The sequence below is a fragment of the Rhinoderma darwinii genome, chromosome 7 (genome assembly GCF_050947455.1).
Source record: "Rhinoderma darwinii isolate aRhiDar2 chromosome 7, aRhiDar2.hap1, whole genome shotgun sequence".
NCBI lineage: Eukaryota > Metazoa > Chordata > Amphibia > Anura > Rhinodermatidae > Rhinoderma > Rhinoderma darwinii.
This window is the reverse complement of record NC_134693.1, coordinates 79030102-79042986: the sequence shown is the minus strand read 5'-3', so window position 1 is coordinate 79042986 and position 12885 is coordinate 79030102. Positions and strand designations below refer to the sequence as shown.

Below are 12885 nucleotides of genomic sequence, written 5' to 3'. Positions count from 1 at the left end.
GGAAGGGAGGTGGGGAGCAGGGTCAGGGACTGACAGGAAAATTTAGGGACAAATCACAGTGCTGCTGCTAAAAAACAAAAACAGCAGCAGCACAGTTGATGATGATGACAGAAGGATGCAGGTGACAACGATCTCCAGCAACACAGGCCTCAAAAACTGTCAGTATGGTTCACAGTAGGTATGCACCAGCTCTGCTCACCGTTCCTAACCAGAATGAAGCGGGCAGAGCTGGTGCACGGTATATGAAACACCCGCAATGGCTACAATTGGTCGGTCTGTGCAGACTGACCAATTGTAGCGGATCGTGGAGGGGGTGCCGGATTCCACCGACCAGTGAGTGCAAGGCAGGTATTGGTGCTGTCCTATACAGCACCAATCACCACCTATCAAAGTATATTACTATACATTTCCTTTCTTTGGTATTTTTAAGGCATCCATTTAGAATTTCCTTGATTTGTTGACTTTTCCAGGTGTGGCTGTTCCCCATTTATCGACATTCGGTAAAGGCGGTAAATTGAGTTGATTTGGGCCATTATCCAAACAGGAATCTCGATGTGAGTAAGATCCAGTTTTTGATGAACAGAGGGTAGATCTTCCAGAGTTTTTATGATCAGGGTCTTATTTGGTAAGTTTATGGTGATACCAAATTGGAACATCCATTTATATGGAATTCCCTTTTCTCTTAAAGCTCTCGTTAGAGGTTGGAGTTGTCTTCTTAAATCTAAAGTCAAGCGTGAAATGTCTTGTTAGATTTGGATTTCATTTCCGTTGTATTCAATCCTCTTTGCATATCTAGCCTTGAATGTTTGTCTCAACTACTTGAAAATGTTTTTTTATGCAGTCAGTAATGGGCAGTGCCTTAAGATATTCCTTAATATCGGAGACATCTTTTTGTTCATTACCTTCTTCTGCATCGCTATCTCACCAGTTTGCAGCCTGAAAACTCTCTGGTTGTTTCTCATGATGTATGTAATTTGTTTTGGTTTCTGGAGTTTGTTCAAAAGTAAGTTTTTTATTAGGTATGTCACCTTCCAGGATTTTTTTGGGATGTTTGGTGACCTTGTTGGCTTCTGCTTGCGAAGATGTCAAAGTTTTTCCAATTTTTTCCCCCGCTATTCTGAATGTCACAGCGTTGGGGGGGTTATTGTGGTGTTGTTAATGATTAGGACGATTTAGTATTTAGTATCAACAGTCTTATATATAACAAATTCTATAAGGAAACTGCAGATAGTTTAGTATTTAGTTTAAGTAGAATTTATCTTCAGACTTTGTATACTCCAGCAGGCCTCAATATTTTTTGTAGGTCTTTGTAGGACTGGGAGCTGGTTCACTATTTGCATCCACCATTTGGAATACAGGGGTTAGAAAAATAGAATGAGTACTCAGAAGTGAAGTCTGTATCTATCCACTGGCTTCATGGGCTGCAGTAGGCCGCAATCTTTTAAGTATTTTGCTGGCCTGGGGACTTTCCCTCTGTATCTCCTTTAGGGGAGTTTTCTGGAGGGGTCTCTAAAGCCGGATGGCTCAATTTTTTAACCAGTCAGTTTTACCGGAAGTCCGGGTATTGTTTAATCTAGCATCCTGGCTTTACCGGCTGTGATTACCTTTTTATAATATTTTGTCTTGGGGGCTTACCCTCTGTTTGTGTCAATCGGCTGATGCCTCCTGAAGTACCGACGAGACCTCAGGTGGAAGAGGTGAACTTTTCCCCTGAATCTTTCATGTCCGGTCTCCGTTCACAATGCGGTCCAGGCCTGGATCTCAATATTTTTTAAAATAATGGAGATTTTTCTCTTCTTCACAGGGATTATTATGCAGGTCCTTTCTCTTTATTAATATTCTCCTTTTTTTTGGTTTATCAATTGATTATACCCTAGGATGGGGTTAGATCTATTTTTATTTCAGGAACTCAGGCTGCCTGCATCCTCTCTGCTACAGCTCAGGCTACGCTCCCCCAGGAAATACTGCCTTTCAGTAGAGTTTCTTTACCCCATGCGAGTTTCAGTTGTTATTAAAATGGCAATAGGATATTTTATCCTCCTGAATATGAATAGTATTTGATGTATTTACCGGTAATGTGTCTATTTGATTTATCATCTAGATTGCTTTGTTTGTCACAGTATGAAATGTACTAGTATACTTTTTTTTGTTCTTTTCTCGCTGTACGTTGTTTCTTACATAAAACAATAACAGATTAGTTCTCCTGAAAAACAATAACAAATGGACAGATCTGCCTAAAAGAGAATTTGCCAATTTGAGGTAGGACAAACAGCAGGAGAATTACAACAGGAGAACAGGCGTCCTGGAAAGATGAGAACACACACCAGTCCACTTTCGTATTACATGGAGACATCATGTCAACTAAAGGATTTAAAGTTGCACTTCATATACTTTTAGAAAGAAAATCAGTATTTGACCCGACTGCATCTGCTTTTGGGACTCTCTCATCACCAATGGAGGTTCTCTTCCATCAACCTCTGATCAAGAGTGAAAAGGGAGCAGGGAAAAACAGTGAAGAGGAAGCAATGGTAAATCAGTGCTGTGGCCCCTTCATTCTCAGGATCAGATGGGTTTCCAAGGGTCGGACCCCCATTGATTATAAAGTGATGGGATATCCTATCTATATGCAACTTTATTAGATGGAAATAACCCTTTAAATTGTAGAGTACTACTCCGGTAACAAGTTTAGTTAATACGGTTTCAAAGGTGGACTTAATAGTGGGGAGGATTATTATGTATTAGAAAATGTCTTGATCACACTCTGTATGGGTATTGTCAAATTAGCGCATGGATGGAATTAGTATTTAATCAATGTTTCACTCTGCTATTGTTGATTAATATTTTTTTGTATAAAAAATACCAGTTATGAGTCAGTACACACGGAGTCTTTTGGTGCTGATTTTGACGCAGAAACGAGCCCCCATTGATTTCAATAAGAGTCAAAAGCGTTTTTTTTCCCCGAGCGGCTTATAGCCGCTCATGAAAATAAAAGCACTGCATGTCCTTTTTTTCCGTCTCTGACCTCCCATTGAATCAATGGGAGGCAGAAAAAACTGCCTGCGGTCCTTGCATTAATGGCCGTGGGCGAAAAACACCACGAAAAACGCAGAAAAGGAATTCTAAGGCAGATTTTTTTCTGCCTACAAAAAACCCTGTGTGAACAGGGCCTATTGAAGACTGTGTTTAGCTCATGTATATATTATATAACAGTCAATAATATAAATGACTTAAAAAAATACAAGTGCCATGTCTGTTGCTGTCTGCTTTTATGTAAAAAATAACCTTTGTAAAATAGAATAGAAATAATGCAGCGGTAATCCTGAAACATGGCAGTCTATGGATCTTCTAATAACATTTTACCAATAAACCTAAATGCATATGGACAGAGAAGGGTTGCCACAAGGGAAAAAGAAAATTAATTTGGTAAATATTTTGACAAAAATATAGTCTGTAGAAAGCAGGCCCAGTCAATGATATTGTATGATGAAATAAAACCAACTAGCTTAACATTAAAGGCTATGTACACCTTTGAACTTTTTTTTTTAAGAAATCAAGTGATTTAAAAACGTTTAAAATGACTTTTTATATATTTTTTTGATGTAGCTTCTATGTGTCCTGTATACCAGAGGTTCCAAACTCGGCCGGGTAAATGGGCCGCATTACGTTCAAATTTGATAACAATACAAAATTATTGTTAATCAATTAGTTATTTGAATTACTATAACAATACTACATTACTATAATACTACATTACTATAACAATATACTATAATACGACATTACTATAACAATACTACATTACTATAATACTACATTACTATAACAATATACTATAATACTACAATACTACATTACTATAACAATAGCGCTAGGATTAAACTTAACTGAAATTTGTAAGTTACTCCACGTGCTTATTTTAACAATACAGTTTTCCAGTTTAAGTGTCGCTAAATGCAGTCTGGCTGCTCAGTTGGCAGCGTTTGGCAGACACAAGAATGTCAAGATTGGGCAGCCCCTTTTTAGATAGTGCCACAGTGCGCTCTGTAGATAATGCCACATTGTCCTCTGTAGATAATGCCACCCCCCCCTAGATAATGCCACAGTGCCCTCTGTAAATAATGCCAGTGCCCTCTGTAAATAATGCCACAGTGCCTTCTGTAGTGCAACACACACACACACACACACACACACACACTATAGATAGTGAAACAAACACACTACCCTGTAGAAAGCTCCATTGGGGCTCCATCTAGGAGTGGAATCCCCAGCCAGCACGTTGCCGATGCTTAGGCCGGGGATTCCTCTGCTGAAGGAGCCCCTGACTTCACTGTCCAAAGACAGTGACGTCAGGGGATCCTCCTGTACCGTAATGTGATGTCAGGTGCAACCCCGAGCCGGGGTCCCAGAGCAGAGCACTAGTATAGGCTCTACTCCGGAACTCTGGGGAAGCCCCTGACATCACTGTCCATATATGGACAGTGATGTCAGGGGGAACCCCAGAGCCAGAGTCCTGGACAAAGCGCTAGTAGCGCTCTTCCTGTGACTCCAGCACTGCTCCTAACATCACTGTCAATATATGGGCAGTGATGTCAGGGGCAATCCCAGAGCCAGAGTCCCAGGAAGAGAGCTACTAGCACTCTGCCTGGGAGGGACTCTAGCTCTGCTCCTGACAGCACTATCCATATATATGGACAGTAATGTAATTGGCAACCCCAGAGCCAGAGTCCTGGGCAAAGCGCTACTAGCGCTCTGCCTGGGATGCCATCTCTGCTCCTGACATCACTGTCCATAAATGGACAGTGATGTCAGGGGCTACCTCACAGCAGGAGTCACGGAGCAGAGAACTAGTATAAGCTCTGCTCTGGGACTCAGGCTCTGGGAAAGCCCCTGACATCACTGTCCATATATGTACAGTGACGTCAGGGGCGTCGTCATTCGCCGACGCACTCCTCCTTCGGCCTGCTCTCTCCTCTCCTGAGCGAGCTACGGTGCCCTGCGGGTCACAGATGACAGCCTCAGGGGCTGCGTGTTTGAGACCCCTGCTGTATACATAGAAGCTATACCGCTCCATCAAAGCCAATTCAGTCAGGTCAACTGCACCAACGGCTCGGCTGAAAGCTGGTCCTACGCGTCTCTGACACTAAGGATCCAGCTAATAATGATCACATCAAAGTTATAAGCTTAGATGTAGTTGTGAGCTGCATTCTGTGTCAGATTAAAAGTCAATTTAAAAGTTGTTCTAAATCACTTAAAACATTGATTTATAAAAAAAAAAGAAGAAAGGGTTCAAAAAGGCGTACATAGCCTTTAACTCCATAGTAAAAAACATAATGAGAAGGAAGCCCGGTAAATCTTACATGTCAGATCCTCAATGGGTTCAGGTTCCATCAAATCAAGAGCAAGTGCTTCCAAATTCCGAAAGTGTTGTTGTAGTACTGGATTCTCAAATGAATCACTCCTAGACACTCAAGAACAGTATAGGATAAATAGAAAACCTGGGGCATATATCCAGATCACATTGCAAAAGGAACTTAAATGTCTAATGGCAAACATTACAATATCTAATATAAACTAAACCACACTTTTGGATATTCCCATCGCTTGGATATGTCATCACTTTATAATAGTTGGGGGTTCGATCTATGAAACCTCCACATATTCTGGAGTGCCCTTACACATTGGCGCTCCCGGCCACCTAGCTGTGCAGGGAAAACTTAGAAGGGGTTGCAAAGCTAAATCAGTGCTGCGACTCCTGTTTGTTGGGAGTCACCAAGGTCGGACCCCCACCAATCACAAAGTAATGGCATATCCTAGCGATATGTCATATAATGCTAATAACGCTCTATAAATATACCTCACGTCTTGAAAAACAGGCAGAAAATCAGCCATACATCACATTAACCTTCTATGCCCAATTTTTAAAGAGAATCAGCAGATCCTTCTGATCATCTTCTGCAGTGTTGTAAATCATAGTCTTTTTTCTATCAGTCTCCATGGAGTCAATGCAACCATGACCGTTATATGGTGCAAACGCCATATCCATGAACGTTTTTCAACACTTTTCCCAACACAAAACGACTTTCATGTGTATCAGGAATAAAAATGAACAATTTACAAGTTTACTTGCTTAATATGCCTATAATATATTTTATAAGCCAATTTTCTTACTTTAAAAATGAAGTAGGTGTGCACACTAAGATAGCCCTCATGTCATAGGTGCATAAAACTGGTGTTAAGTACATGAGAGTCACATATGGCACTAAAGCCACTGATTGGGAAAAAACGCTTTAAATTATTTAGACTGATTCTGTTTACAAGTGTATATCAAAGCAGACATTATACTTAAATGTAATGCACGAATATCGTTGCAACATAAAATCCCCCACGTCATACCTGTATTTAAATCTCAGCTTATGAACGATTTCTTTCATCTTATCCACCTGTTCATCATTAGCTCGAACAATCTCTGGGTAGTCAATGTTTCGAATATCATCAGCAAATGGGATGAAAATGAGATTGAAACCTAAATTCATTAGACAAACAAACAGAGATATTAGTGTTGCTGTCTATTTTTTTTCTTATTAACCAGGCTCCCCTGCAAATAGAGCAATATTACTGTGATAAAAGGATGTTTCTGTAAAGAAGACTTATATGCATGTATACTCTGATCTTTACGAAAAGTATATCTACTACTAAGGCAAACTGAGTAGGCAGCAAATCACAATTAAGCAGTTTTATGGGGTGCCTTAAGGGAATATGTCGCGTTGAAAATGCAATCAAATCCGCAGGCATCATGTTACAGAAAAGGAGGAGCTGAGCAGATTGATACATATTTCTATGGAAAGTGATTCAGTAATTTGTAATTTATAAATTTATATATTTGCTCATTCTGATTGGCCACCTTTCCCGTATAAGGCAGTGCCCGAAATTGTCTGCACAGCCGGCAGCGGACACACGTCCGTATTTATGAGCCGTGCTCCCCATTATAAAGCATGGGAGCACGGTCCGTAAAATAAAAAAATAGGACATGTCTTATTTTTTTACGGAAAGTTTCTACGGCACGGACACCTTCCTGTAAATATACGGGAAGGTGTCAGTCAACCAGAGCCGAATGGGCCCGCAATTACGGGCAATTTTGCGGTCGTGTGCATGGAGCCTAAGTGTGTATATAAGGAAAAGGAAGGAGGAAAAGGTATGTGATCTGAAATTAATATGTAACTTTTATTAATATGCATTAAAATAAAAATGAACACTAAAAGGTCCAATGGTGTAAGAGGCATGTGTGAGTGACCCCCAAACTCACATACCTCAGGCCATATATAATGAAGATGTTATAATTTGTAATTCATAACAAGAGTGTTCAAACAAAGAACACATGAATGGCTATGCTTCCAGAACAGCATTAGTGTTCTCAGGTTGCGGCAGTGCAAAAATTAGGCAAGGTAGCCTGTTGCACCACCATGCAGCTGCACTGCAGCAAAGTCTGAACATGAGCTTACAAACTGCACCCTCACGCTAAGTGTCTTATGTGCCAGACCTGGAGCACAAACAGCAGCCCAGGCTGTACTGCTATGGTATGCAAGAAACCGTGTATATATCACTGTTGTGTGAGAAACCATATAGGGAATGATTTATTTAATATTTAACCAAAACAGTCGGTTTCAAAAGGGATGGCGGCAGCATAAATTTAAAATGCACGGGTCAGAGTAGTGAGAACCACTCGTGCCCGTGATATTCCTGTAGGGCACGGCCGTATAATAAGTCAGGGAAAATATCCTGCCGTACCTACATACATAATTGCCGCAGAGGGTGTGAATAGTGAGCAGACAGCTGCACTCTCACGCCGCCGTCCCTGTGAGCCAGAGCAGTAGCGTGGAGATCAGCTGTTATTCCCTTGCTGTGCCCGCACCCAGTCTAAGCTGAGACGCGGCACAAACACTGTACCAAAGCGCAGATCCACTGTGAGTGGACCTGAGCTCAGTGTGTGGCCCTGTTCCCGTGGTTAACCGGGGTAGGCAGCAATGAGGGAGCCGCACGGCAATTGCACGGGCAGTCAGATTAGAACGGCGGCTGGAAGAAACATACAACCAGCCGCTCGTGTATGACAGCAGGGTGCGCTATGCTGAACAGCATAGTCGCGCTGTCAGCTATCAGCTGGAAATCGGCTGCTGTCACCCAAGTTGGAAGCATTAGTAATTCATTAAATTGGCCTGTGTAAGGCAGCTATGGCCATGTGTTACACCAAGGAGAGATTAAAAAGATTGAGCACCCGCAGGCATCATGTTACAGAAAAGGAGGAGCTGAGCAGATTGATACATATTTCTATGGAAAGTGATTCAGTAATTTGTCATTTATAAATTTATATATTTGCTCATTCTGATTGGCCACCTTTCCCGTATAAGGCTCCATGCACACGACAGTGCCCGAAATTGTCCGCACAGCCGGCAGCGGACACACGTCCGTATTTATGAGCCGTGCTCCCCATTATAAAGTATGGGAGCACGGTCCGTAAAATAAAAAAATAGGACATGTCCTATTTTTTTACGGAAAGTTTCTACGGCACGGACACCTTTCTGTAAATATACGGGAAGGTGTCAGTCAACCAGAGACGAATGGGCCCACAATTACGGGCAATTTTGCAGTCATGTGCATGGAGCCTAAGTGTGCATCCAAAGATAGCTCTCAATCACGGAGTAGGACCGCCCACTGGACTCCTAAACCCAGAATGAGTAGAGGATTAAATGAATAAAATTACAAGCTATACTGAATCTTTTTCCACAAAACCACACATCCTGCTGCTCATCTCCTCCTGACCTACAACATGCTGCCCACAAACTGCATTTAGTGTAACAGATTCCCTTTCAACTACGCAGATATAAATTGGGAAGCTGACACCCGTGGATCTCGGAAACAGATTTTTGTCAACGACTAAAAGATTTCACAACTGGTATAGCATCCATCTAGAGGGCCCATTTGGATTTAAAGGGAACGTGTCATCAGAAAATAAAAACTTGATTTAAACAATAGTTTATGTTAACCGTCTTCGCTTGCTGGGCTTTGTGCCGCACCGACGTCATTTTATGTTCTGCCCTTTGTCTGCAATTGGGTCCCCCAGGGTGCGTCTAGCTCTCAGAATGGGGTGTTCCTATGAGCCTCTGGTCTGGGTACTCTCATCGGGACCTGATTGGTTCAGGTCCCGATTACGTGATCGCCATGATAGCCAATCATAGCGACCACAGGGAAGGTTTGATGTAGTAACATACTTTCACGGGATCTGTGGTACTTAAAACCTTCCCTCTCCCCCTGCCAGTGAGAGTTCGGAGGAGAGAAAAGTCATTGTGCATCACAGCTCACGTTATCCCCACAAATCATAATTATCCATAAAAAAATTATATAAATTAATTACAATAATTTATATATTTATATTTAGCTAGGTAGGGATTAGGTAGGGTAGGTGATTAGGGTATATTAGGTTAGTTAGGAATTAAGGTTTAGCTATTATATAGTGTAGTGTAGAGTTTATTAACTTATTAATTAATATTTGTTAGAAATTCATGAAATTTTTCAGATCAGTTAAATTATTTACATTTCCAATACCATTTATATTAAGTTTTGTTGCGTCAGTTCATCAGATTTTTAGTACAAATTAATTCAGTGGTATTCGTTTTAATACCACTTAATTATAATTAAAAAAAATCGTACTATATATACACAGTCGAGTCACATTAATATGACCACCAGCTAATATCCAGAGTAACCACAATGTAGAGCACGGACAGCAGATGGGCTTGGATTGACTCAATATGGTGCTGGTAGGTTGTCTCCGGTATCTGCAGCTATTCGGACTGCAGTGCATCCCACATTTGCTGGAGGGCGCGTGGAAGAAGATCCATAGAGCGAACAAGACTATCAGGGTGGTCTCACAAATGCTCAATTGGGTTCAAGTCTGGCGAATTAGGGGGCTAGGGAAGTTTTGGTCGTGCTCTTCCAACCACTGTCAGACATTTCTAGCTGTGTGACATGTCGCATTGTCTTGCTGGAAGATTCTATCTGCCCCAAGGAACACAAACAGCATGTGTGGGTGGATGTGTTCTGCTACAATGGATTCATATCGGTTCAGAATGCCTTCCACATGGATGGATGAGCCCAGAGCACGCCATGAAATATTTCCCAGACCATAACGCTGCCGCCACCAGCTTGTGTTCGTCACAAATATTTTTTTTCCAGGTTCCCAATACATTATATGGTACAATAAATGGTGCCATGAAAAACCACAACTCGCCCCGCAAAAAAACAAGCCGTCATATGGATATATCGACAGAAAAATAAAAAAGTCATGGCATTTGGAAGGTGGGGAGGAAAATTGTAAACTGAAAATTCAGAAAAGGGCTGTGAAGGGAAAGGCTTAAAGGGTGTAAGCTTTCAAAATGGGGTAATTTATGGGAGTTCTACTATTTGTTTGTAAATCTCCTAAATTGCCCAAAAACGTAAAAAAAAGTTAAATGTGCTGCCAAAAATAAAGAGATGAAACTATATATTTGATATATTTGTATAGTATGTATATACATATGTGATATATCGCAGTTGAAAGCAGGAAAAGAAAGACCATTTTACACATTTGTAAATTTTTGTGGTTTTTTAAAAAAAATATACGTAAATCATTTCGGTCTACTTTTACCAGCTAAATAAAGTACAACATGTAAGGAAAGAACAATGTCAGAGTAACTTGGATGTGTAAAACCATTACAGAGTTATTCTTTGATAAAGTCACCCATACCAGATTTCCAAAATCTGGCCTGGTCATTAAGGCCCAAGTTTAGAAATATCCCGCATGTGGCTCTAGTGTGGTAATGGACTGAAGCACAGACCTCAGAAGCAAAAGGAGAAGCTAGTGAGTCTTGGGGCCTCCTTTTTATTAGAAAATATTTTAGGCACCTTGTCAGGTTTGAAGGGCTCTTGCGGTGCCAAAACAGTGGAAACCCCCAAAAGTGACCCCATTTGGGAAACTAGACCCCTCAAGGAAATTATCTAGGTGTATAGTGAGCATTTTGACCCCACAGGTTTATTGCATAAATTATTGGAAGTAGGCTGTGAAAATCAAAATCTACACTCTTTCAAAGAAAATGTAGGTTTAACAATTTTTTTTTCTCATTTCCACAAGGACTAAAGCAATTTGTAAAGCAATTTCTCCTGATTAAAACAACACCCTATATGTAGTCTTAAATGGCTGTTTGGACACACGGCAAGGCTTAGAAGGGAAAGAGTGCCATTTGGCTTTTAGAGCTCAAATTTAGCAGGAATGCTTTGCGGAGGCCATGTCACATTTGCAAAGCCCCCGAAGAGACAAAACAGTGGAAACCTCCCACAAGTGACCCCATATTGAAAACTACACCCCTTGAGGAATTAATCTATGGGTGTAGTGAGAATTTTGACCCCACATGGGTTTTATCAATTTTATTAGGATTGGGCAGTGAAAATACAAAAAAAAAAAAAAAAAAGAACCACAACGTTTGTAAAGCAATTTCTCCTGTGTACGGCAATACCCGATATGTGGTCATAAACTGCTATTTGGTCACACAGTAGGGCTCAGAAGGGAAGAAGAGCAATTTGGCTTTTGGAGTGCAGATTTTGCTGGATTGTTTTTTGGGCACTATGTCACATTTGCAAAGCCCCTGTGGGACCAAAACAGTGGAAACCCCCCACAAGTGACCCCATTTTGGAAACTACACCCTTTAAGGTATTCACCTAGGGGTGTAGCGAGCATGTTAACCCCGCAGGTGTTTTGCAGAAATTAGTGTGTAGTCGATGTTGCAGAGTGAAAATATATTTTTTTTTTTCCATAGATATGCCAATATGTGGTACCCAGCTCGTGCCACCATAACAAGACAGCTCTCTTATTATGCTGTGTTTCCTGGTTTTAGAAACACCCTACATGTGGCCCTAATCTTTTGCCTGGACTATCGACAGGGCTCAGGAGTGAGACTACCATGCGAAATTGAGGCCTAATTTGGCAATTTACACAGTATTGGTTCACAATTGCAGAGGCTCTGATGTGAAATAATAAAAGAAACCGCTGAGAAGTGACCCCATTTTGGAAACTACACCACTCAAGGCATTTATTAAGGGGTGTAGTGAGCATTTTCACCCACAGGTCTTTTCCATAAATGATTTTGCTGCGGATGGTGCAAAGTATTTTTTTTTTTCCCTAGATGTTACATTTCAGTGGTAAATATGTCGTGCCCAGCTTATGCCACTGGAGACACACACCCCATTGTTAAAAGGATTCTCCCAGGTATGGCGATGCCATATATGTGGAAGTAAACAGCTGTTTGAGCACCCTTGTAGGGCTCAGAAGGGAAGGAGCACCATTTCGCTTTTGGAGTGTGGATTTGGATTGGTAGTAGTTGTGTTTGGAGTTTTACTGGTGTTTCAGTTTATAATGTGGATGCACATGTAAGCCGGGCAGAGTACATCAGGGGCATAGTCAGGTAGTATAATAATGGGGTAAACAATAAAATGATCCATAGATGTGTATTACTCTGTGACACAATCCTTTCTGCACAGGTCGGTTTCGCACTGATAAATGGTGTCCTTACTTATCTCCCATTTGGTCCACACTCCGCACCTTTGCAGTTTGGGGAATTCTGCTGGGAAGTGTTGTCCTGGTATAATACGGGCGCCCTCGCTTCCAGCAGATATGTTTGGGCCCTTCCTGGTTCCCTAATTTTAGTGCCTTGATAATTCGCCTCTTGAAACAGAAGAAATGTTCCTCTCGGGCCGGCAAACTGCATATTTTTCTTTCCTGATTTATTGGAGCCTTAACTTATTTTTTTTTCCATAGATGTAGTGGTAGGAGGGCTGTTTTTTTGCGGGACGAACTGTAGT

General features: G+C 41.2%; 1 protein-coding gene across 3 annotated transcripts in view; it reads right to left on the bottom strand.

Moving 5' to 3' along the window:
* Window positions 1–12885, bottom strand: part of XRCC6 (X-ray repair cross complementing 6) — a 228146-nt gene that overhangs the window by 59417 nt on the left and 155844 nt on the right. For all 3 annotated transcript variants that reach the window (XM_075833597.1, XM_075833595.1, XM_075833596.1), the window contains 2 exons: window positions 6394–6523; window positions 5358–5458 (listed from right to left, as the gene is read on the bottom strand). In XM_075833597.1, coding sequence (XP_075689712.1) covers window positions 5358–5458; window positions 6394–6523 — 231 coding nt within the window. The remainder of the gene's footprint in view (window positions 1–5357; window positions 5459–6393; window positions 6524–12885) is intronic.